The 26799-nt window shown below is 39.6% G+C and overlaps 1 protein-coding gene across 2 annotated transcripts in view; it reads left to right on the forward strand.

The window, feature by feature from the left end:
* The window catches only part of tgs1 (trimethylguanosine synthase 1), a 53528-nt gene that overhangs the window by 954 nt on the left and 25775 nt on the right, over positions 1-26799 (forward strand). For both annotated transcript variants that reach the window (XM_059981136.1, XM_059981139.1), the window contains exons 2-4: positions 6694-6755; positions 11243-11403; positions 12386-13169. In XM_059981136.1, coding sequence (XP_059837119.1) covers positions 6694-6755; positions 11243-11403; positions 12386-13169 — 1007 coding nt within the window. The remainder of the gene's footprint in view (positions 1-6693; positions 6756-11242; positions 11404-12385; positions 13170-26799) is intronic.

Genomic DNA, 26799 nt, shown 5'->3' on the forward strand with positions numbered 1-26799 from the left:
CCTCTACTGTCAAGATGAATCCAAACTCAGGTTGGAGGAACAACACCTTATATACCGGCTGGGTAGCCTCCAACCTGATGGCATGAACATTGATTTCTCTAACTTTCGTTAATGCCCGTCCTCCTCTTCTTACCCCATCCCTGACATATTTTGTTGTTTGTTTTCTCTCTCTCTGCCCATCACTCTGCCTGTTCTCCATCTCCCTCTGATGCTTCCCCCCACCTTTCTTTCTCCCGAGGCCTCCCGTCCCATGATCCTTTCCCTTCTCCGGCTCTTTATCACTTTCGCCAATCACCTTTCCAGCTCTTAGCTTCATCCCACCCCCTCCGGTCTCCCATCATTTCTCATCTCCCCTCCCCCCACTACTACTCTTACTATCTTTCCTTTTAGTTAGTCCTGTCGAAGGGTCTCAGCCTGAAAGGTCGACAGTGCTTCTCCTTATAGATGCTGCCTGGCCTGCTGTGTTCCACCAGCATTTTGTGTGTGTTGTTTGAATTTCCAGCATCTGCAGATTTCCTTGTGTTTGATTTTCAGCCATTTCTGCTTTTATTGGACTTGGCAATTGCTTTTTGGGAATAGTGCAGAAAGTTTTCCATGTATACGGACTGCTTGCTGAGATAAGCATGATTTTTTTTTTGAAGAGGTTAGGAGGAAAGTTGATGAAGGCAAAGCAATAGATGTTGTCTATATGGACTTCAGTCAGGCTTTTGACAAGGTTCCGCACGGAAGTTTAGTTAGGAAGGTTCAATTGTTAGGTATTAATATTGAAGTAGTAAAATAGATCCAACATGGTAGAGGGGAACTTTAGTCCCAGTGTTTAGTCAACAGTGGCTAGATGGGAGATGCCAGAGGATAACTGTTTGTCAGGTTGGAGGCCGGTGACTAGTGCTGTGCCTCAGGGATCTGTACTGGGTCCAGTGTTGTTTGTCATATACATTAATGATCTGGATAATGGGGCGGTAAATTTGATTTGTAAGTATGCAGATGATACTAAGGTAGGTGGCGTTGTGGATAATAAAGTAGGTTTTCAAAATTTACAGAGAGATTTAGGCCAATTAGAAGAGTGGGCTGAACGATGGCAGATGGAGTTTAATGCTGATAAATGTGAGGTGCTACATTTTGGTAGGAATAATCCAAATAGGACATACATGGTAAATGGTAGGGCATTGAAGAATGCAGTAGAACAGAGTGATCTAGGAATAATGGTGCATAGTTCCCTGAAGGTGGAATCTCGTGGATAGGGTGGTGAAGAATGCTTTTGGTATGTTGGCCTTTATAAATCAGAGCATTGAGTATAGGAGTTGGGATGTAATGTTAAAATTGTACAAGGCATTGGTAAGGCCGAATTTGGAGTATTGTGTACAGTTCTGGTCACCGAATTATAGGAAAGATGTCAACAAAATAAAGACAGTACAGAGAAGATTTACTAGAATGTTACCTGGGTTTCAGCACCCTAAGTTACAGGGAAAGATTGAACAAGTTAGGTCTTTATTCTTTGGAGCGTAGAAGGTTGAGAGTGGACTTGATAGAGGTATTTAAAATTATGAGGGGGATAGATAGAGTTGACGTGGATAGGCTTTTTCCATTGAGAGTAGGGGAGATTCAAACAAGAAGACATGAGTTGAGAGTTAGGTGGCAAAAGTTTTAAGGGTAATACGAGGGGTAATTTCTTTACTCAGAGAGTGGTAGCTGTGTGGAACGAGCTTCCAGTAGAAGTGGTAGATGCAGGTTCGGTATTGTCATTTAAAGTAAAATTGGATAGGTATATGGACAGGAAAGGAATGGAGGGTTATGGGCTGAGTGCTGGTCAGTGGGACTAGGTGAGTGTAAGCGTTCGGCACAGACTAGAAGGGCCAACATGTTTCTGTGCTGTAATTGTTATATGGTTATATGATTTGTAGAACTGATTTTCAAGTAGTCTAGCCTCACTGAGGGAAAACCATAATTCTATAAATAATTTATTTTTTTTAAAGGCTGTCTTCTAGCTTTTAGTGCTTTCTGTAAATGGATCCCTTTAATCTATGCTCGTCCATGTTTCTAAATTTTTTTACCATAGTCTCCCCTCCTCCCCCCATTAGGGCATTGCTTCATTGTGCAAGAACACTTGAGACTGCTATAGGCGTTGGTCATTAAGATTCATGTATCACAAGATCTGATTTGGTATTTCTAAGCAGTCCTTCATCTGGGTTTTATTTTTTAAAAATGCCTTATTAAAGTGCTAACTTCTGGATTTATACAATACCTTGTCTTATGATTTGGGCAACGCGCTTGTGACGTGCACTAACTGCTCTTATGAACATCCACCATGTGCTCTCACTTGACCCTGATGGGGGCAGGGGCTAAGCAGGTGCTACACCTTGCCCAAGGATGACTTGCAGGCTGGCAGAGGGAAGAAGTGCCTTACACTTCTTTTGGTACGGGTGTATCTTTACTTCAAATCTAGGTATGAAGAGTTCTAAAATAAAATTCATTATCACAGTTATACAACTCATCAACGGCAATCGTTAACTACCTGAGTTAGTTCTATTTGCCTTTGTTTGCCCTATTTGTCTAAAAATCTTTAAATTTCAGTGTCATGTACAAACCCCATTTCCAGAAAAGTTGAGATATTTTCCAAAATGCAATAAAAACAAAAATCTGTGATATGTTAATTCACATGAACCTTTATTTAACTGACAAAAGTACAAAGAAAAGATTTTCAATAGTTTTACTGACCAACTTAATTGTATTTTGTAAATAAACACAGATTTAGAATTTGGTGGCTGCAACACACTCAACAAAAGTTGGGAAAGAGGCATGCTTACCATTGTGTTACATCACCTTTCCTTTTAATAGCACTTTTTAATCATTTTGGGACTGCGGATACTAATTGTAATAGATTTGCAATTGGAAATTTTGTCCATTCTTGCTTGATACAAGACTTCAGCTGCTCAATAGTCCGTGGTCTCTGTTGTCTGATTCTCCTCTTCATGATGCACCATACATTTTCAATAGGAGATAGATCTGGACTGGCAGCAGGCCAGTCAAGCACACGCACTCTGTGTCTACAAAGCCACGCGTTGTAACCCGTGCAGAATGTGGTCTGGCATTGTCCTGCTGAAATAAGCATGGACGTCCCAAGAAGAGACGTCGCCTTGATGGCAACATATGTCTCTCTAAAATCCTAATATACGCCTCAGAGTCAATGGTACCTTAACATACATGCAACTCACCTATGCCATGGGCACTGATGCACGCCCATACCATCACAGATGCTGGCTTTTGCACCTTTCGCTGATAACAATCAGGATGGTTGTTTTCATCTTTGGCGCGGAAAACTCGACGCCCGTTTTTTCCAAAAACTAGCTGAAATGTGGACTCATCTGACCACAGCACATGGTTCCACAGTCTTTTGGTCCATCTGAGATGAGCTCGGGCCCAGAGAACTCGCCAGCGTTTCTGCATAGAGTTGATGTGTGGCTTCCTCCTTGCGTAATACAGTTTCAAGTTGCATTTCTGAATGCCGCGACCGACTGTGTTAAGTGACAATGGTTTTCTGAAGTACTCCTGAGCCCAGGTGGCTATAATTGTCACAGTAGCATGACGGTTTCTTAGGCAGTGCCGCCTGAGGGCTCGAAGATCACACGCATTCAACAGTGGTTTCCGACCTTGCCCTTTACGCACTGAGTTGTCTCTGAATTCTCTGAATCTTTTCACAATATTATGTACTGTAGATGTTGAAAGACCTAAATTCTCTGCAGTCTTGCATTGAGAAATGTTCCTTTTGAACTGACTAACAATTCTCTCATGAATTTTGGCACAAAGGGATGAGCCACGACCCATCCTTGCTTGCAAAGACTGAGTCTTTGATGGACGTTACTTTTATACCCAGTCATGATACCTCACCTGCTACCAATTAGCCTGCTTAATGTGGAGTCTTCCAAACTGGTGTTACTTGAATATTCTGTGCACTTTTCAATCTTATTTAAACTCTGTCCCAACTTTTGTTGAGTGTGTTGTAACCATCAAATTCTAAATTTGCATTTATTTACAAAATACAATTAAGTTGGTCAGTAAAGCTATTGAAAATCTTTTCTTTGTACTTTTGTCAGTTAAATAAAGGTTCATGTGAATTAACATATCACAGATTTTTGTTTTTATTGCACTTTGGAAAATATCCCAACTTTTCTGGAAATGGAGTTTGTACATTATGTGATCACTTCAGTTTTGACTATTCAAGTTTTGTTTGCCACTATGTGGTAAATTCTGTTCCACTGATGCCAGGAAAGTGGTGGTAGTGTTTTTATTTACAGGTAAAATCAGGGTGGTGCAGATTTGAAGTGAATTAGATGTTCTTGAACTTGGTGCTTCTTTGCCTTCTGTTCAGTGGTAGCTGTGAAAAGATACTGTTGCCCAGGCGGTGGAGATCTTTGATAGATTTTGGCTTCTTGAGACAGTACCTCATATAGTTAAAACGAATTGTGGGGAAGGATGTGCCCATCGTGTATTCCTGATGTTTTTTGTGTTCATGCTCATTCCAGCATGCTGTACCAGGTCATGATGTTTGTGACGTGCTAAACCTTCCTTAAGCTTCAAAAATAAGTAAGCAACACTGGCACACCTTTCCCAGTGATGGCATCTGCAGTGGCATGCAAAAGTTTGGGCACCCCTGTCAAAATTTCTGTTACTATGGATAGATAATTTTGACCAGGGGTGCCCAAATTTTTGCATGCCATTGTAGATTCTTTTCAACATTGTAAGCAAGATTAGTGTATTATTTTGTTTTGTACAATTTTAGAGTGAAAAAAAGAAAGGAGCACCATGCAAAATTTTGGGCACCTCAAGAGAATTGGGCTCTCAGATAACTTTTACCAAGGTCTCAGGCCTGAAATAGCTTGTAAGGGCTATGGCTTGTTCACAATCATCGTTAGGAAAGGCCAGGTGATGCAAATTTCAAAGCTTTATAAATACCCTGACTCCTCAAAACCTTGTCCCAAAAATCAGCAGCCATGGGCTCCTCTAAGCAGCTGCCTAGCACTCTGAAAATTAAAATAACTGATACCCACAAAACAAGAGAAGGCTATAAGAAGATAGCAAAGCATTTTCAGGTAGCCATTTCCTCAGTTCGTAATGTAATTAAAAAATAGCAGTTAACAGAAACGATGGAGGTCAAGTTGAGGTCTGGAAGACCAAGAAAGTTTTCCAAGATAACTGCTCGCAGGATTGCCAGAAAGGCAAATCAAAACCCCCACTTGACTGCAGAAGACCTTCAGGAAGATTTAGTAGACTCTGGACTGGTGGTGCACTGCTCTACTGTGCAGTGACACCTGCAAAATATGACCTTCACGGAAGAGTCATCAGAAGAAAACCTTTTCTGTGTCCTCACCACAAAATTCAGTGTCAGAAGTTTGCAAAGGAACATCTAAGTAAGCCTGGTGCATTTTGGAAACAAGTCCTGTGGACTAATGAAGTTAAAATAGAACTTCTTGGCCGCAATGAGCAAAGGTATGTTTGGAGAAAAAAGGGTGCAGAATTTCATGAAAAGAACACCTCTCCAACTGTTAAGCACGGGGGTGGATCAATCATGCTTTAGGCTCGTGTTGCAGCCAGTGGCATGAGGAACATTTCACTGGTAGAGGGAAGAATGAATTCAATTAAATATCAGCAAATTCTGGAAGCAAACATCACACCGTCTGTGAAAAAAAAGCTGAAGATAAAAAGGGGGTGGCTTTTACAACAGGATAATAATCCTAAGCACACCTCAAAATCCACAATGGACTACCTCAAGAGGCACAAGCTGAAGGTTTTGCCATGGTCCTCATAGTCCCCTGACCTAAACATCATCGAAAATTCATGTATAGATCTCAAAAGAGCAGTGTGTGCAAGATGGCCCAAGAATCTAATAGAACTAAAGCCTTTTGCTAGGAAGAATGGCGGAAAATCCCCCAAATAAGAATTGAAAGACTATTAGCTGGCTACAGAAAGCGTTAACAAGCTGTGATACTTGCCAAAGGGGGTGTTACTAAGTACTGACCATGCAGGGTGCCCAAACTTTTGCTTCGGGCCCTTTTCATTTTTTTGTTATTTTGAAACTGTAAAAGATGGAAATAAAAAAGTAATCTTAAAATATTAAAGAAATGTGTCATCTTTAACTTCATGCCTTTTGGAAATCAGGTCATCTTTTACTCACTTAGCTATTTGCAGTAACAAAAATTTTGACCTGGGGTGCCCAAACATTTGCATGCCACTGTATGTGCTTGGTCCAGGACAGGTCATTTGAAACATTAATTCCCAGGAATTTAAAGCTGCTGACTCTCCCCTACCAACTCTCCCCGTTGTAAACTGGCATGTTTGCCCTCCTGCTTCCTGAAGTCAACAATCCTTTAGTTTTATTGATGTCCTATCTCCTCCATTGAAATAAATGGGTTGGGCAGTACCTGTGTCCCCTTGTTTAAATGGAAAATTCTGGATACAGGCACAGAAAATTGTCCTACCATTGAATTCCAGGAGTTCTATATTGAGTACAACTGGCTTTCCAGTGGCTGACAGCAATCTCAGGACTTGCACGAGGTCTTGGATGGAAATGATGAAGACACCCGCACAAAACCAATCTGAAATGCGCTTGCAGACAATAACAGTGAGATTAGAATTAAAATGTGCCATAAACTTGCTTTGACGTATGCCTGCATTTAGCTTGCCTTGAATTTCTTACAGTGATCGAGAACTTTATCGAATGGGATTAAAAGGAACACATAATACCAATGAAGATAATGGAGGTAAATCATTAAATATTTGATTTAAGAATAAAAGTTGCATGTAATTTCTCTAGTTTTTTTTTTCCCAGTAGTTTTTGGTGCCTTTTTCAAGTTACTTTTTAGGACTTCTGGAATGTTCTTTTTGTTAGCATGATGTTAAACAAAGTTATCAGGCATGGAAACAGAAAATGCTGCCACATTCTGTGGAAAAAGAAACTCAAATGTTTCAGGTTTGAGATCCTCACTGAGGTTTATAAAATCATGAGGGATGTTTTTAGTCAGTAAAGGAGTCGAAAACTGAAGGTGTGTGTTGAAGATGAGAAAGGGACAATTTAAAGAGGAGCTAAGGGTCAAGTTTTTCCACACAGAGTTTGGTGAGTAAATGGAATGAGCTGCCAGAGGAAGTCGTAAAGGTCGGTCCAATTGTAATATTTAAAAGATGTTTGGACACGTTTATAGATAGGAAAGGATTTGGGGATAGGAGTCAAAAGCAGATATGGGACAAACTCCAGCAGACATCTTAGTTGGTATGGATCAGCTGGGCTGAAGAGCCTATTTTCATGCTGTACAAATTTGGCTATTAACTAACAGTTTTTAACTGTTATGATTAACAATATGAGATGGGTCATTTGCTTGCTTTTGGTGAAATTGTATCTTCACCTGATAATTCAATTTTCATTGTTTTAACTTAGACTGCATAGAATCCAGGGAGTGCTTGGCTAATTGGATACACAGTAGGCTTGATTGCACAATGCAGTGGGTGATGGTAGAAGGTTGTTTCTCAGACGAGAGTCCCGTGACTTGGGGGTCATGCTGGGCCTATTGTTGGATGTCATCTATAGCAGTAATTTTAATAAAAATGTACAAGGCATGATTAATAAGTTTGCAGATGACAGTCAAATCAATGGGCTTGTGGACAATGAAGGTTATCAAAAATTACAGTGGGATCTTGATCAACTGAGTAAGTGGGCCAAGAGATGGCAAATTAAGTTTAATTTGGTTTAAGGGTGAGGTGTTGTATTTTGGAAAGCTAAATCCAGATAGGACTTGCACAGTGTATGGCAGAGCTGAAGGGGAGTGTTGTAGATCAGGGCATTCCAGTATAAGCACAAGGTTCACAAACAGTGGATTCACAAGTTGGCAAATGGTAAAGAAGGCTTTTGGCATGCTAGCCTACATTAGTCAGGCATTGAGTATTAAAGTTGGGAGGTCATGGTGCAGGTGTACAGGATGCTGGAGGGGACACACTTGTCTCCAATTTGGTTACCTTGCTATAGGAAACACGTTGCTAAACTGGAAGAAGTGCAGAAACAATTTACAAGGATGTTGCAGGGACTTGAGGGGCTGAATTTAGGGAGAGGTTGGATAGGCTGGAACCTTATTCCTTTGAGCGTTGGAGACTCTAATTACGTGATTTTATTAGAGATAGTTAATTGGGACACATCAGGAACAGCGCATTTTGGCCTAATTAAGCTGCTTTGCCTAATTAGTCCAAGTTTCATAGAAATAGTTAAAAAGATAGAAAAAGACAAACTATTGTATAACTGAGTAACAAATTATGTATTTAAATGAGATACAGAACAAATCAAAACACTACCAAAACTACTACAGTACTATAAAACTGTGTATTTAGTTATAAGCATCAACAGAAGAATTCATACAGTGTAAGCTGCCATTTTGATTAACTGTAAATGAACAAAATCAGTGCAAGCGAAGGGCAATTTTTTTTGGCTAGTGTCAAATCTTTTTGTGGCCCCTTGACTAGGGTCTGAATTTTTTTTGTCAAAATAAACAAAATGATCAAAAGTCACTGCTTTTTAAACGGATAACATAACACAAATATGACAGATGTTATTTAAAAACTGTTCACTCTAAGCACAGTGCAATGTCCAATGGCCACGTAAGTGCAAGTGACTATTGCTAGTAAGAAACTGTTCGACAACAATCTCCTGTCCCAGTTAAGCATATAGTGTACCAAAAGAATGAAGGGAATTCTGACTATCCTGATTAGTCTTTGTTCTTTAAAAATTGTTTCAAAAACATGGCTGACCCAAAGACCTATTGGCCCAATGAACTGGAATCCACTGTATATAAATAATGAGGAGCATAAACAGGGTGAATGCACTCTTTTTCTTTAAACCCCCCCCCCCCCCCCAAAGTCAGGGTACAAAGAACTAGAGGGCAAAGGTAAGAGGAGCTTGAGGGGCAACTATACATGTATTTGAGCTACATGCTGGCGTTGATGGGGCATTTTGGTTGGCATGGACTATGCATGTGTGTGACTATAGCTCTATTTGCCCTTTTTAAAATGAGCTGGTGATCTGATTTAGCAATTGGTAGTTAAAAAAAACTAGTAAAAGACTTGAAGGTAATGTTTTCCTACCCATAAATTATCTGTGCATGTAAACTTCTGCACTTTGTCATTTATTATTAGTTCCTTTCAATGTTAGCCTGCCCAAATGGTTTCTCATAGGTGGTAATCTCATAGTAAATTAAAACCATTGTCCCTTTCCTGCCCAGTTAGGGAAGCCAGTGATAACTTGATGTGCTCTGCAGCTTTCTGTCTCTCAACCACATGCTGAAGTTCTAGTTCATAAAGGCTTTTTAAAATTATTATTCAAATGAAATAAAATTTGCGGTCTCACTTGCTGATTAATTCTAGCATTTTCTGTTTTTATTTCTGATTTCCAGCATCTGCAATCTTTTTGTTTGGTTTGATCATGACTCTTGCATTAACTGATTTTAAAACAAGAGTTATAGCATTGGGCACCACAGAACTAATTTCTACACAGCATTCCATTGATTGTTACCCTTGGCTTCTTTCCAGTGTGCAAACTTTGGATTCAGTTTATCATGAGCATTTAATTTGATCTGCCAAATAAGCCTTGTCAGATGCCTTGCCAAGTTCTATACTGAGATTATCAAAAACTTTCTTATTGTCCTACTTGTTACCTTTTGAAAAATTAATCAAATTACTTAGACAGTAATCTCTCCATACTTGTGCCGTGGTAGTCATCTTGTACCATCTCTAGGATGCTTCCAGTAGTACCCCAACTGTCTTTCAATTGTTAGACAATAGATCTGTATAAGTGGCTTGATGAATTTGGGACCACATTTATAACCTTTTTTATTTTATATTTTTTTCTCTCTCTGTTACAAAATGCTTTTGAGGGTTACTGGAAATACTATGTCAAACCCTTTTTAAGGAAAAAAGAAAAAAGGAAGTATGCAAGTTTAACTTTTACCCCCTTAATAAAAGGGAGATGCCTCATATTGTGAACCTGCAAAGTCCTCATTTTACAGAGAGGACAGTCCATGCAATTGCCCCATTTGGGCAGTCCTACCATTTTTCTTTCAGTGAATATATTTCCTCTGAATTTTTACCATTCTACCTGTGAGTGTTTCCAACTCTAGCAAGGCTGATTTTTCTTTCATCAGATGTTACGAAATCAATAAAAATAGGCCCAATTGCTAACGAGAGACTCTGCAGATGCTGGAAATCCAAGCAACACATACAAAGTGCTGGAGGAACTCAGCAGACCAGGCAGCATCTATGGAAAAAGTACAGTTGATGTTTCGAGCCAATTGCTAATTTCTTGTCCGTTTTTATTCATGATCATGTTAGGTATACTTAATTGTGATTTTTACTATCAATTAATCCTACCTGACATTATTTGACACAAAGTTTAAATCTGCCCCTTGTTGGTCTTGCTATATGCTGATTTTATCATTTCTTAAATAATACTCAATTGTTCTTTAAGGGTTTTTGCCTATTGGTCAAGCCCTCTGGAATGCCACTGTTATTATCTGTAACTATTGGTCCCAATCATGAGGTATAATCCAAAAGGTGTTTTAATTATTTGCAAACTGTCAATGACTTATTTGAAATGTTTTAAAAACATTTTTTTCAAGCCACCTTTGTTTTAAACATTTTATACATGCATCACTTCAATGAGTCTGCATGATTTTAAAAAAAAATCGCTTTAGCCACCAATGAATACTGACATTACCACTTCAGCCCAATAATACCCAACTGAAAATTTCCCATGTGTCTGAAATTACTTGTGTTCTGTCCACTTGCATGATCTCCAGCTTAACACATCTTCGTATTGGATTTTTCTTCTTAACACAGACCTAGTGTGCTTATTTTGCACCCATTAATTGTGGTAGTAAGGTATAAGATGGAAAGATTTTTAGTCAATCTTCCTTATGTGATATCTCCAAAGCACCTGATGTTTTATAAAATCAATGAATATCTGCAGTCCCTATAATAAAAAGTTAATTAAATATACTGTGATTTTTGTTTGCATTAATTGGTTGATTTATTTTTGAATATCTAAAATGCTAATTCTCAGCCACTGACTTTGAGCCTCTGGTATTTGCAAAGCTGAAAATAAGCATACACACTTCGGAACACTAAATAGAGACTAATTATGTTTTTATTATTGCACTGTTTCAATATTTTATGGAATGATATGTAATAAATACATCTGTTAATTGATGTCTAGATTTTGTGGAAAAGTGTGAAGAGTCACATATTGATGATGAATCCAATGTTAATGCCTCAGAGGTGCAAGAAGAAAATGAATTGGATAGTGAGTCAGAATTGATGGCAAATATGGGGCTACCCTTGCAGTTCGGTAGTTCATCAAATCATTGGCAACCAATGGTAAGAAAAACTGCTTTATTCATGTCATAGGTTTGTATGAAAATGTTTGCAAGTGGTAACAAAATTTTAGTTTTGAAGTACATTTATTATTTTGGTTTTTAATCTCAAATATTAAAATTATGGTGAAAGCTTACAGGCAGGTTTTAGGAATTTTATTTAGTAGCAAACTTTTTAGGTTTTTTGATACATTATCTATCAGGCAAACTTGTGTAATCTGTCCTCAAACCTGCGGTTTACAAAATTTCTGCAAAAGAGCTTACCTTTAAGTAACTGAACAAGATAAGAGGAAGTTCAGCGTAGGTTCACAAGGTTAATTCCCAGAATGGCGGGACTGTCATATGTTGAAAGATTGGAGCGACTGGGCTTGTATACACTGGAATTTAGAAGGATGAGAGGGGATCTGATTGAGACATATAAGATTATTAAGGGATTGGAGACGCTGGAGGCAGGATGCATTTTCCCACTGATGGGTGAGTCCAGAACTAGAGGCCACAGTTTAAGAATAAGGGGGTAGGCCATTTAGAACTGAGATGCAGAAAAACTTTTTCACCCAGAGAGTGGTGGTTATGTGGAATGCTCTGCCCCAGAAGGCAGTGGAGGCCAAGTCTCTGGATGCATTCAAGAGAGAGTTAGATAGAGCTCTTATAGATAGTGGGGTCAAGGGATATGGGGAGAGGGTAGGAACGGGGTACTGATTGTGTATGATCAGCCATGATCACAGTGAATGGCGGTGCTGGCTAGAAGGGCCGAATGGCCTACTCCTGCACCTATTGTCTATTGTCTAATCAAACTGGCTTCTCTGGAAGTGTAATCAGTTTTGGCAGAACCTTATCTACCATTTTGAACACAGGCAAGAGAATAGCACTATAACAAAAAAGACTTTACTTCATAATAACTGCACAAAGTATACAATATTAAGTTGCAGGTTTACATTCGTATATATTGTCACAAATCCACAATTTGTAACCTTTTATTTTCCAAGACTTGCAATCTTTCAAAGAAAAGATTCGAAAAGAAAAAGGTGAATCGCAAAAACATTGAAGATCTGCCTACAGTTTGTAAGGAACTGCCAGACAATATTTTGAATCATGTTTCTGACATCACTAACTTGGAACTGATTGAAAAACGAAACAATTTTGAAATAGAATATAATGACCCAAATAAATCATGTGCGGGAGCAACAGACTCGGAGCTGGAATCCAAAACAGACTGGGAAATGTATTGGAGACTATATGGTGAAGGTATCGTTTGGGGAAATTGGCTGGGAAAACATTCTGATTGGTCAGAAGACACGCCTGCACCATGGAACTGTTCCAATACGAAAGATGAATGGCAAGAGTTTTACACTGAACAATATTGGTTATATTATGAACAGTTTAATTACTGGAGAGCTCAAGGATGGTCTGTAGACCTGACCAAAGATTCTGACTGTGGAAAGGATTCATCCTGTACAAATACATGTGATTCAGAAGAATTTCTTGACAATGCTGATTGTGAAAACATAAATAACATACTGCCAATGGAGTCCATCATTGAATTAAATGGAAAAAGCACACTTGAGTGTAATGAAATTGGTTGTAAAGAGGTTGTCAATTTGATAAATAATATAAAGCTTAGTCCAGGAAGTGAGGTTGAGCAGTTCACAGATGGGGAAAACAATATCTGCTACTGTCCTGTTGATGCTGCCGAGGAGAAAGATCAACCTGCAGAGGGAGGTAACAGCAAGACAGGTGCAGCAAGTGGAAGAGACTCCACATTTCAGTCAGGTAAACATTTTTCACCTTTTTTCCAAAACTGTGACCAGTTAATTTAGAAATCCTCTCTAATAACTGGGTATAAATAAAACACATACTGTAAATTCCGGTGTATAAGCCAACCACCCATTTTCAAGGTTAAAAAAGTGACTTTTTCATGTTACCTTTGTATAAGCCGACCCCTTTTGTAGAGGTTTTTGATTTAACCAGAAAAGATTACAAGATCTTACATGACGGTACTCAGCTTTGCCGGATCCAGAACCTGGAAATTTTGTGAACCAGTACCTGCTAAGAAAATAGGCCTACGCATTGTACAGCGATATAAGCAAAATCTTAATAAATAAATCAGGGAGGGAAGTTTTGGTATAGGTTCCCAATGGTAAAGAATCCTCTGAAATGTAACCCCCCCCATGAAACCATTCAGTGCTGGTCGTAATCTCGTTAAAACATAATGTGGTGGTGGGATCAGTACGTGTACTCAGTATCGAGTTTGCGACCACCGTGTACAAAAGATTAAAATGAATGTGATATGATGCTGGCTTCAAGCTGAAGGTTGTTGATTTTGCTAAAGGAATGAATAATTCTGCAGGTGCTAAGAAGTTTGGTGTAAATGAGAAACAAGTGAGATAGTGGAGAAAGGCTGAGGGTAATGCCAAATATGAAATGTGCAAACCGTGGGAAAACATGCCAGTGGCCAGAACTGGAAGAAAAAATTTTAGAGTGGGTGAATCACCAGCGATTGTCTGGATACATTGTTACCAGAGAAATGATTAGAGTTCAAGCATTGAAATTGGCCAAAAAACACGGTGAGGTTAGCGAAAATTTCAAAGCTACGCGAAGTTGGTGCACCCGATTTATGAATAGTCGTAACCTTGTGTTGAGACAAAAAACAAAGATTGCTTAGTAGTTGCCGAGTGACCTTGAGAATAAGACTACGGCCTTCCAATCGTTTGTAATCAAGCATCGAAAGGCACATTCTTACCTGCTCTCACTGATTGGTAACCTGGACAAGACACGATTTTGATCTTGCTGGTAACCACACTGTCAATCAGAAGGGGGAGAAAACAGTCCTTGTCAAAACAACTGGACACAAGAAGCAACATTTTACTGTCGTGGTAACGGGTATGGCTAATGGGACCAAACTACCACTGATGATGATTTTTAAGAGGAAAACATTCCCAAAGGAAGAAAAATTCCTGCGTAGTGGTGTTGTTTACATTCAAGAATGCTGCTGGATGGACAAAGCGGGTTGCTTGAAGTGATTTATAGAGGTGTGGCTTCAACATCAGGAAGGAAAAGTTATTACTTGTCTGGGACTTGTTCAAAGCACACTTGTCAGGTGAGACAAAAACAGCATTGAAAGCTGAAAATACGGACGTTGCAGTCATCCCCGGTGGTTTGACGTCCATGCTCCAGCCACTAGATGTGAGTTTAAACAAACCATTCAAAGAATTCATGCGTCGACAGTGGAACAAATGGATGATGGCTGGAGATCACTCATTCACTCCAGCGACATTAGTGTGTACAAGTAAATTGAGAAACAATGTGTTTTGAAGATTTTTTTGTGTAGATTTCATACACGTTTGTATTTGAGTCAAGATCAGCCAATAAATAGGACCTGTCGTCCGTGTATTTGTTTTTCCAAAGTTGATACCCTCTGTCTAAGCCGACCTCTTAATTTTAGGGCCAAATTCTTGGCTTATACACTGGAATTTACGGTACATGCTTTTTTAAAAAAAAAACTAGTTTAGACAAACATCTTTTGTGCTAAATTATGTCATACCTAACCCCTATAAATCACTGATTTGCTGAATGTAAAGCATCTCGTGCCTGCCATTTGAACTTCATATATACTGTATGTTGTTCTAGTTCTGTTGTGCATGTGTTTCTTTCACAGAATAAGAATTGTGATAGTAAACTGATATACAGTACTGCAGAAAGCCTTGGGCACCCTAGATATTTTTGTATAAATTGTGTTTTAGGTGTTTTTTTTTCGTCTCCTGCATTTGTGTGTCACTAGAACAGAGCAAGTTTTAGATTTCCATAAGTTTTCCAAAGATATAATCATTACAGAGAAAATACATTTTGTTAAATAAAGTAACATTTTAAGTAATAGACCAGTTCTCAAATAAAAGCTTGATTACTTTGTAGGCATATAACCCAGTGCGTGATTAAACACAGACAACAAACAGGTGCTAATGATCAATGACATTGAGTTGAATGAACTAAACTGGAACAAGAAAAGGTGTAAAAGGAATCAAACTAGCCATGGGACTAAAAGGCGAGGATGTGGTAGATGTGATATATAACCTTCAAATCATCTATTCGTACATCACGGCAAAAGTGAGCATAGCAACAAGACACAAGATGGTCATTCTGCATCAGCAAGGTTTCCCAAGCAGACACTTTGGGGTAGATGGACTTTAAGATCCAAACTGGCAGCATGTCCAGACGCAGCGACCACTTTGTTTCGGGGTGTAATAGCTTGTCCGTGACCTGTACGTCATTGTTATGATTGTAAAACTCTGTTGGCTATTAAATCTACTGAGCACAGCAATTCCACCGTGCTACTGAACTGCTGGACTACAGAGGAGCCCTGCAGCTTGGGTTTATTGTATACACCACTGCCTGCTTCAGACCTCTGAGTGATGCTGAAAGAGGTGCAATGGAAACAAAAAGGGAACAACACTCTGGAATCCCTTCAGACCGGCTCGCCCCTCTTTCTTTCTGGCAAACCTCTGCTCACTTGAAAATAATCCAGGTTACATGTGCCTGAGACTAAACTGGCGAGACAAAAACATCTGTGCACTCATCCTCACAGAATCATTGCTTCATGAATCCATCCCAGACGCAGCCATCCAGCTGGAGGGGTTCAGCATGGTTCGGGCTAACAGCAATCCAGTGATCTCAGGCAAGGCTTGCGGTAGCAGTATCTGTATTTACATAAATAAGAACTGGTGTACAGACACTTACGTGGTAGCATCCCATTGTTCATTGATGGTTGAGTTTATTTTGTGAAGTGCAGACAGGTTTATATAGTGAGGGAGTTCACTACAGTTGTATTGGTAGCTGTGTGTACCCCTCCCACATCCCAGCTAATGCCAATGGGATACTGTATGAGCTCTACAATGCCATCAGTTACTTTCAAAGCAAACACCCTGATGATATCTTCATTATCACAGGTGATTTTAACCATGCAAACCTAAAGACAGTCCTGCCTAAATTGCACCAGCATGTTGATTTGCTACCAGAGATGAAGATACACTAGAGCTGGTTTACAGTAAAATATCAGGTTCCTATAAAGCATTCCCTCAACCCTACATTGGACTATCAAGATCACTTAGCTGTAATGTTAATTCCAGCATACAAACCAGTGATCACATAGGTCAAGCCAGTTCTAAATGTGGTGAAACCTGGTCTGAGGGTGCAGTCTCTGCACTGTAGGACTGCTTTGATTATACGAAACGGAGAATGTTCAGGGAGGCTGCTACCTATGGCGACCATATTAACGTCCAGGAATGTGTCGATTCTGTGACCAGCTACACAGAGAACTAAAATATCAGGGGAGGTCACCATCACGAAGCAGATCTGGGTGAGTGGAAATCAGAAGCCCTGGCTTACTGCAGAGGTCCGTGCCAGGCTGAGGGATTGTGATGCTGCTTTTAGGTTGGAAGATGTGACAGCTCTCAGGGAAGCAAGAACTGTGCTTTCCTGTTTCATCAGTAAGGTGAAATGGGATGATTCTCAGAGAACTTAGTCACTTCTGTGATACCAGAGACACAAGACGCAAGTAAAAGCAAAAGAAATAGCATACAAAAAGCAAAAATTAGTGACAAGACAGGATTGGGAAGTTTTTTTTTAAAAAAACTTTGACCCCTCTCTGGGTCTCAACACCTCCCTCTGCAACTTCTCTCATCTGATAACTCTGAACTCAGGCATTCCACAAGCTTGTCTGCTCAGCCTGTTGCTGTGTCCACTGCTGATGCATGACAGTCGCAGGATCCAGCTCAAACCTTGTCATCGAGTTTGCAGATGACACGGCAGTGGTTGGCCTTATCAAGAACAATGAAGTGACGGATTATAGAGAGGAAATGAAGCGGCTGGCGGATTGGTATAAAGAACAAGCTAAGCTTTAACATGGGGAAGACAAAGGAAATCATTGTGGACTTCAGGAAGTTGCTAAGAAGTGCCACCATTTCCTAAGAAGATCGGGGACATTTATCAGGAACGCTGCATACGCAGGGCCCTCAGTATTGTTAAGAATCCCACTCATTCATCCAGCTTCCTCTTTGACTTTCTACCATCAGGCAGGAGACTGTGATGCATTAAAAACAAGAACGGCTGGAGTGAGAAACGGTTTCTTTCCTCAAGCTGTCAAGCTTCTCAACTCCCACCTGCATCATATTCAAAGTGTCATTGGCTAATCTGTTCTGTACCTTGCAATATTTCATATTAATGCACCCTAGCTTGTTGTTTATATGTGATTCTTCTGTAGATTTTACCCTTGCCTGCATAAGTTATCATGTCTTATGTACTTTTCACCCTGATTCGAAGAAACATTTTCTCATTTCTATATGCATTATATGGTTGTATACGTGTATGTAATTAAATGACATTAGATTTAATTTGAAGAGGTGCTGTCCAAGGTCTTGAAGAAGCACGCAGAAATTCAATAGTCAGCCCTGAAAAATGAGTGCAACAGATGAGAGATCCATTAAACTGATGTCCCTTCTAAATCGGAAGAAGACCAGGTCTGCTATCAGCTCTGAATTCACAGAAACCATCAGAGCCCAAGTACGCCCCCTAAAGTCCGGAGAAATCTGATCAGAAGTGGTCTTCGTGGATCAGTTGCTGCCAAAAAGCCATTCATCCCAAGTAGAACTAAACCAAGGAGACTTGCTACACACAAAAACACAAGGATTGAGGCGCTGAACAATGGCATCAAGTGCTCTGGGCTGACAAGTCAAAATTTGTAATTTTTGCCTCAAACAGGAGGCAGTTTGTCCATAGAAGTGCTACATGGATGAAAGTCTGCAGCAAGCAGGGAAGCACAGTAGAGGTTCCTTGTAAGTTCAGGATGCCATTTCTGCCAATGAAGTTGGTGATCTGGTTACAATTAATAAATCATTGATGCTGTAAAGTACAAGCAGATTCTTATCCATCACACAATAAATACCATCAGGGATGTGTCTGATCAGACCCAACTTTATTCTGCGGCAGAACAATGACCTCAAACACACAGCTTTGGTCAATGAACTTCTTTCAGTAAAAAGGACAAGGAGTTCTGCAACAGATGGTTTGGCCTTCACAGAACCATGATCTCAATATCATCAAGGTTGGCTATGATTACCTGGAGAGACAGAAGTAAACAGCAGTATACTGTGGTAAATTCTCCAAGATGCTTGGAACATCTTGGAACAACTTACCAGCTGATTTTCTTAAAAAGCTTCATCAGTGTATCTAAGTGTTACAGTTTTAAAGACAAACAGTGGTCACACCAGATATTGATTTTATTTATTTTACTGTTGACTGCTCTTTATAATTGTTTAATATTTAGGAGCTTCTCATTTCATTATTTTTGAAAGCATCTTTACAGCAGTTTTTTTTCACGTCTGCCTAAGACTTCTGCACTGTAGTTACTAGGTTAAAAAGGAGTCCAGCTAAGTTTGTTGGACTGGACTCATTTGAGCTAGGTAATTGTTTAGTTTTACTATCAGTGAATAACAAAACCATAGAACTGATTTCTGTGCTTCATTGTTAAATTAAATCATTTTTCGGATTGCAAGAAAGGGAGTTTGTTAAATGCCTCTGAGGTGTTTCTTTTTGAGAATCTTGTGGTTGTGCCTTCTCTGGGAAAATGCCATCTTAGATTGAGTGTTGTGTAATAACCCAGATCTTATTAGGGAGCTTAATGTAAAGGAATCCTTAGTAGGCAGTGATCATAATGTAATTAAATTCATACTGCAATTTGAGAGGGAGAAGCATAAGTCACATGTATAAGTATCGCAATGGAATAAAGGGAATTACAGAGGCATGAGAGAGGAGCTTGCCCATGTTGATTGGAGGTGGGATGACAGCAGAATAGAGGTGGCTGAAGTTTCTGGGAATAGTTCATGTCCCCCAGAAGAAGTTGTTCTCAAATGACAGGCATAGGCAACCGTAGATGACAAGGGGAGTTAAGGACTGCATAAAAGTAGAAATGATTGGGAAGCTTTTAAAATCCAATAAAAGGCAACTAAAAAGGGAAAAAATGAAATACAAGGGTAGACTAGTCAATAATATAAAGCAGGATATTAAGAAGATTTTTCTGTATATAAAGAGTAAAAAGGAGGTGAGAGTTAATATTAGACCACTAGAAAATGGGGCTGGTGAGGTAGTAATGTGGGACAAAGAAACAGCAGGTGAGTACTTTGCATCAGTCTTCACTGAGGAAGACACTAACAGTGTGCCAGAGATCCGTGAGTGTCAGGGAGCAGGAGCAACTGCCATTGCTATTACAAAGGAAAAAGTGCAAGGCAAACTGAAAGGCGGATAAGTCACCTGGACCAGATGGCAACAAATTCCACAGATTCACCACCCTCTGACTTAAAAATTTCTTTGCATCTCTGTTCTGAATGGGCGCTCTTCAATCCTTAAGTCATGCCCTCTCGTACTGGACTCCCCCACCATGGGAAACAACTTTGCCGCATCCACTCTGTCCATGCCTTTCAACATTTGAATGTTTCTATAAGGTTCCCCTTCATTCTTCTAAACTCCAAGGAGTACAGTCCAAGAGCGGTCAAATGTTCCTCATATGTTAACCCTCTCATTCCCAGAATCATTCTAGTGAATCTCCTCCGAACCCTCTCCAACATCAGCACATCCTTTCTTGAATAAGGAGCCCAAAATTGCACACAGTACCCCAAGTGAGGTCTTACCAGTGCCTTAGCACCTCAACGTCACATCCCTGCACTTATATTCTATTCCTTTAGAAATGAATGCCAACATTGCATTCACCTTCACCACTGATACAACCTGGAGATTAACCTTAAGGGTATCCTGCTCGAGGACTCAAGTCCCATTGCACCTCAGAACTTTGAATTCCCTCCCTATTTAAATAATAGTCTACCCATTTATTTCTTCTACCAAAGTGCATGACCGTACACTTTCCAACATTGTAATTCATTTGCCACTTCTTTGCCCATTCTCCGAATCTATCCAAGTCTCTCTGCAGACTCTGTTTCCTCAGCACTACCAGCCCCTCCACCTATCTTTGTATCATCAGCAAACTTAGCCACAAAGACATCTATTTCATAATCCAAATCGTTGATATACAACGTAAAAAGCAGCTCCAACAGGGACCCTTGTGGAACACCACTGGTAACCGGCAGCCAACCAGAATGGGATCCCTTTATTCCCACTGTTTCCTGCCAATCAGCCAATGCTCTAACGTATGTAACTTTCCCGTAATTCCATGGGCTCTTGTTTAGCAGCCTCATGTGCGGCACCTTGTCAAAGGCCTTCTGAAAATTCAAGTGCACAACATCCACTGCATCTCCCTTGTCTAGCCTACTTGTAGTTTCTTCAAAAAATTGCACTAGGTTTATCAGGCAGGATTTTCCTTTAAGGAAACCATGCTGAGTTCGGCCTATCTTGTCATATGCCTCCAGGTACTCCATAACCTCACCCTTGACAATCGACTCCAACAACTTCCCAACCACTGATGTCAGGGTAACAGGTCTATAATTTCGTTTTTGCTTCCTTGCCCCCTTCTTAAATAGTGGAGTGACACTTGCAATCTTCCAGTCCTCCGGAACCAGGCCAGAATCTATTGACTTTAGAAAGATCATTGCTAATGCCTCTGCAATTTCCGCAGCTGCTACTTTCAGAACACGAGGGTGCATTCCATCTGGTCCAGGAGATTTATCTACCCTTACACTATTCAGCTTCCTGAGTACTTTCTGTCGTAATTGTGACTGCGCACACTTCTCTTCCCTGACACCTTTGAGTGTCCGGTATACTGCTGATGTCTTCCTCGGTGATGACTGATGCAAAATACTCGTTCAGTTCCTCTGCCATCTCCTTATCTCCCATTACAATTCCTCCAGCATCATTTTCTATCTGTCCTATATCTAACTCTCACCTGTCTTTTACTCTTTATGTACTTGAAAAAGCTTTTGGTATCCTCTGATATTATTTGCTAGGTTCCTTTCATAGCTCATGTTTTTCCTCTTAATGACCTTCTTAGTTTCCCTTTGTAAGCTTTTAAAAACTTCCCAATCCTCTGTTTTCCCACTAATTTTTGCTTCCTTGTATGTCCTGTTCTTTGCTTTTTAAAATTTTTTTTAAACATCTCTTTTTCTTTATCGTTTTTACAGAATAAAAAGAAAAAAAACACTATATATCATGTTGAAACTATAACAAAGTTGAAGAAAAATATTGAAAAACAAAAGAGAAAAAATATAAAAGACACAACCATCCCACTGTGAAAAGAAAAGCAGTCAATTCAGTTCTTTACTTTCATGATCTTGAACATTGTTCTCCAGGAACTTGTAGAAAATGTTCCATATTTCTCAAAATTTGTCAAGTTTTTTTTTGTAATGTAGCTCATCTTTTCCAGAGCAAGATAAGAAGTCATTCCTTTCAACCATTGTGAGAATCCACTGGTTGATGGTTTCTTCCATGAATAGGCTATGCAGTGTTTAGCTTCCTAAAATCAAATGTTAAGCAGAGACCTTACATTTTGGAGGTTACAAAGTCATTTGGATAAATATTCAGTATCCATAATTTAGGATTGAGTGGCACCTTTTTCCCCAATAATCTGACTAATCAAATCCGGCAACCTTCTTCCAGAAACAGATTATCCAGGAGCAATCCCACATACAATGAAACAAAGACCCCTTTTGATGGTTACATTTAATGCAAGTTGGGGTTAAAATGATGCAATCTGACTGGAGTAATGTACTGTCTGGTTATCCATTTATATTGTAATAATTTAGAGTGAGTGTTCACTGATTGGGTTTGAGCTAAGGAACAAGCTTCTGATCATTCTTTTTGAGATAGATTCTCATTCAAATCAATTCTCCATGCTTGAAGTATGTTGTTCGATAACTCTTTGCATTTGCTTGCAAATAAATTGTATAGTACAGAAACATGTCCCCTAGCTTCAGATAAGTTCAGAGTGATGTCCTCTAGGGTAGAGGAAGGAGGGAGTTTCAAACTGTTGCCTTGCCTGGACATAATAAAACTTCGCAACTGAAGGTATTTTAAAAAAGTGTTTTGTTGGAATTCCATATGTGGCCTTGAGTTCTTCAAATAACATAAATGTATCGCCCTTATAAAGATCAGACACCTTTACTATGCCTCGGGTCGACCAAGTTTTAAAACCAGGGTCTGCTCTGCCGGGCCTAAAGCCATCATTACCAAAGATTGGGGTAAACTGGGATAACTGATGTCTCTCCCAAATATGCAACAGCATCATGCCAAATCATCTTGTATTTTTAAAAAAGGATTTTTAGTTTGTTTAATCAGTTTTTTTCTTATCTGCTGAATACAAATAAAGATCTAGAGGGATATTGATCGACTGGGATTCCATTGAGACCCAAGTAGGGGGGTGATCCTTAACGAAGTAGAACATTCGTGCTCTAATTTGGGCCGCCCAAAAATACCATATAAGATTTGGTAGCTGTAAGCCACCTCTATCATACGGCAAATATAATCGGGAAAGCCTGAGTCTTGGACGTCTATTATTCCAGATAAAGTTAGAAAAAATTTTCTTTAATAAATCAAAGGAAGATGATGGAGGAGAAAGTGGGATAGATTGAAAAAGGTACAGGAACTATGGTAAAATTGGCAGTTTTGGAATGTTTATGCGTCCAATCAGAGATATGGGCAATTCTGATCATGTGTTTATAAGTTGAATAACCGAGTCTGTGAGAGGATTATAATTAGTTGGGATAATTTCATCAATAGTAGGATTGATTTTAACACCCAAATAAGTAAAACCCTGTACTGACACCATGAATGGAGTTTGAATTCAGGTTTGAGTCTCTCATCTTTATCCATGAATAATATTACAGATTTATTGATGTTTATTTTGTAGCCTGCAAAAGTATCAAAAGTACTTATCAGGTCAGTTAAGGCAGGTAATGTTTGTTTCAAGTTACAACAAAACAAAATTACGTCATCCATGTACAGGGCTATGTGATGTTCTATATCTCCTATAGTTATTCCTCCTATTGTAGCCTCTTTTTGAATTGCCATAGCAAGCAGCTCAATGGCCAGGATAATCAGGAGGACAGCCCTGTCTTGTTCCCCTTTGGAGTTTGAAAGGTGCTGAAAAAAGCCCATTAATAAAAATTTCAGCGTGTGTGTTAGAATAAAGAAGCTGTATCCATTGTTGGTGCGTGGTCTAGTGGGCAAGGCATCAGAAGGTCACTGGTTCAAGCCTCAGCTGAGGCAGCGCGTTGTATCCTTGAGCAAGGCACTTAATACCACATTGCTCTGCGATGTCACCGGTGCCAAGCTGCTTGGGTCCTAGTGCCCTTCCCTTGGACAACATCAGTGGCGTGGAGAGGGGAAGGCCTGCAGCTTGGGCAACTGCCGGTCTCCCATACAAACCTGCCCAGGCCTGCGCCCTGGAAACTCCAGGCACAGATTCATGGTCTCGCAAGACCAACAGATGCCGTCATCCATCGTAAAAATTTCCTCCCATACCAAATCTTTCTAAAACTTTGAACAGATATTGCCATTCCACTCTGTCAAAAGCTTTCTCGGCATCTAGTGACAGAATAGCACTATCAGAGCTTCCAGACTTTTCGTAGAGTATATTAAGCACTCTTTGGATGTTGTGGAAGCCTTGTCTTAACAAAACCATTTTGGTCAGGGTGAACCATCTTTGGCAAGAGTGGCTCCAGCCTCCTAGCTAATACCTTAAAGAATTTTGAGATCATTATTCAGAAGTGAAATTGGTCTATAAGATCCACATAGGGACAGTGATTTTCCTGGTTTTAATAGTAGTGTAATTACTGTAATTAGTGTAAGGCATTGGTAAGGCCAAATTTAGAATATTGTGTGCAGTTCTGGTCACCGAATTACAGGAAAGATATCAATAAATTAGAGAGAGTGCAGAGACGATTTACTAGGATGTTACCTGGGTTTCAGCACTTAAGTTACAGAGAAAGGTTGAACAAGTTAGGTCTCTATTCATTGGAGCATAGAAGGTTGAGGGGGGGGATTTGATCAAGGTATTTAAAATTTTGAGAGGGATAGATAGAGTTGACGTGAATAGGCTGTTTCCATTGAGAGTAGGGGAGATTCAAACGAGAGGACATGATTTGAGAGTTAGGGGGCAGAAGTTTAAGGGAAACACGAGGGGGTATTTCTTTACTCAGAGAGTGATAGCTGTGTGGAATGAGCTTCCTGTAGAAGTAGTAGAGGCCAGTTCAGTTGTGTCATTTAAGATAAAATTGGATAGGTATATGGACAGGAAAGGAGTGGAGGGTTATGGGCTGAGTGCGGGTAGGTGGGACTAGGTGAGATTAAGAGTTCAGCACGGACTAGGAGGGCCGAGATGGCCTGTTTCCGTGCTGTGATTGTTATATGGTTAATATGGTTACTGCCATATTAAGAGAGATGGGGAAGGGATCCAGTATCAAATGACTCCTGATACATATCAAGCAGAGGTGGTATTAATTTAGTTTTGAAGATTTTATATATTTCAATCTGAATGCCATCAGGCCCAGGACTTTTCCCTCCCTTCATATTAGTTACGGCTTCAGACAATTTTTTATCCTCTAAGTTATACTCCAGTGAGGTCAAGGACGTTTCATCCTGGAGTGTAAATTCTAACAAATCCAGAAATTACTTTTGTATTTGTGGAGTTGAATCTGAATATTCTGATGTATACAAATTTTGGTAAAATCTCAGAAAGATATTATTTATTTATTTTGGGTCAGCAGTTGTCACCCCCTTATCTGATTATAGGGAGTTTATTGTCCTTTCTGTTTGTATCTGTTTGATACGCCAGGCCAAGAGTTTACCTGCCTTTTCACCCTGCTCATAATAGGATTGCTTCAATGTTATCAAACTTTTTGTTGCCTTATCAATGGACAATACATTATGTCTAGCTCTCAGTTTGTTAAGTTCTGCAAATAGCTGCTGAGAGGGATTTTGAAAAATTTCAGATTCAGTCTCTTTTATTCTTTTCTCGAGCTGTTCTATTTCAAATCTAAAAGATTTCTGCTTAAAGCTGGTGAAGCTGATCATCTGACCTCTAAGAAAAGCTTTAAAGGCTTCCCATCTTATAGCCACAGATGTCTGGTCTGTATTAATTCCAAAATAGTAGTCTATCTGTTCTCCAATAAACTTTATAAATTCTGGATCCCTAAGCCATATATTTTGAAGCCACCACCTTGGGGAGTAATGTAAAGCATTAGGCTGGTTCCAAGTAAATGAAACTGGAGCATGATCCGAAGTTAATATGCTGTCATACCAGCAGCTTGAAATTGTAGATATTAAGGTAGCTGAAACTAAGTAATAATCAATTCTGGAAAAGGTCTGGCAAGTGCCAAAATAGCAAGAAAAAGCTAATTTATCTGGGTACAACAACACACACAAAATGCTAGTGGAATACAGCAGGCCAGGCAGCATCTATAGGAGAAGTACTGTCGACATTTTGGGCCGAGACCCTTACACAGGATAATTTATCTGGGTACTTCCTTCTCCACACATCAACTAAATTAAAGTCTTTAACACATTGCAATAACTCTTTTCTTGTTTGATTGTGAGAGGTATCTTTCCCCTTAGATCTGTCTAGTTCAGGTTGAAGTGCACTATTAAAATCACCACCTATAATAGGATAGCCTGGCAGAGCAGCTAATGATAAAAACAGGCGTCTGAAAAAAGCTGGATTGTCATCATTTGTCCCACACACATTGACCAAGTTGAGCCTGGTTGAGAAAATTTCACATTTAATAATAAGGTAACTGCCAGATTGATCTTCAGTAGCATTAACAAGGTGAAAAGGCACCAACTTATGTATAAGGGTAATTACCCACCCTGAGTGTGAGTTAAAAGACGCTGAAAAAACCTGTCCCGGCCTTCTCTTCCTTACTCTAACTATATCTTCAGGGGTTAAATGGGTCTCCTACGGAAAAACTATTTTGGCTTTTAACTCTGTTTTCCTACTCATTACTTGCTTTAACTTGACAAGTTTATTTAATCCTCTTACATTCCAAGAGGTAAACTGAAGTCCGCAGGACATAGACTATTAGTTATAATTTCAATCATGTTGAGCTGAATTGATTTAGAATGACTGCTAACTGGGATAACAATGTGACAAAAAAGAAAAATAGATAAAAAACCATGAAAAGTAAATTTTAAAATGTGAACATAACTGAGTGCATTGCCCAAACAGAAATACACCCACCCACCTTGTATTGCGCTCAGTAGCCCTTCAAATCACGACACAAAGTCATCCTTCATTACTTGAATGGCATTTAGGATTTGGCTTTGACCTGTTAAAGCCTCCTCCTTGCCGGTATTGTCAGTGGTCTGCATCGCGTAGTTACAAGAGGAGCCCAATTTCGGAGACTTTTGCGTCTGCTTTGTTGCCTTGGGTGGCATTTTGGCTTTCCTTCTATCTCCAATCAGATCAAACTGG

This window comes from Hypanus sabinus, chromosome 1 (genome assembly GCF_030144855.1).
Source record: "Hypanus sabinus isolate sHypSab1 chromosome 1, sHypSab1.hap1, whole genome shotgun sequence".
NCBI classification, from domain to species: domain Eukaryota; kingdom Metazoa; phylum Chordata; class Chondrichthyes; order Myliobatiformes; family Dasyatidae; genus Hypanus; species Hypanus sabinus.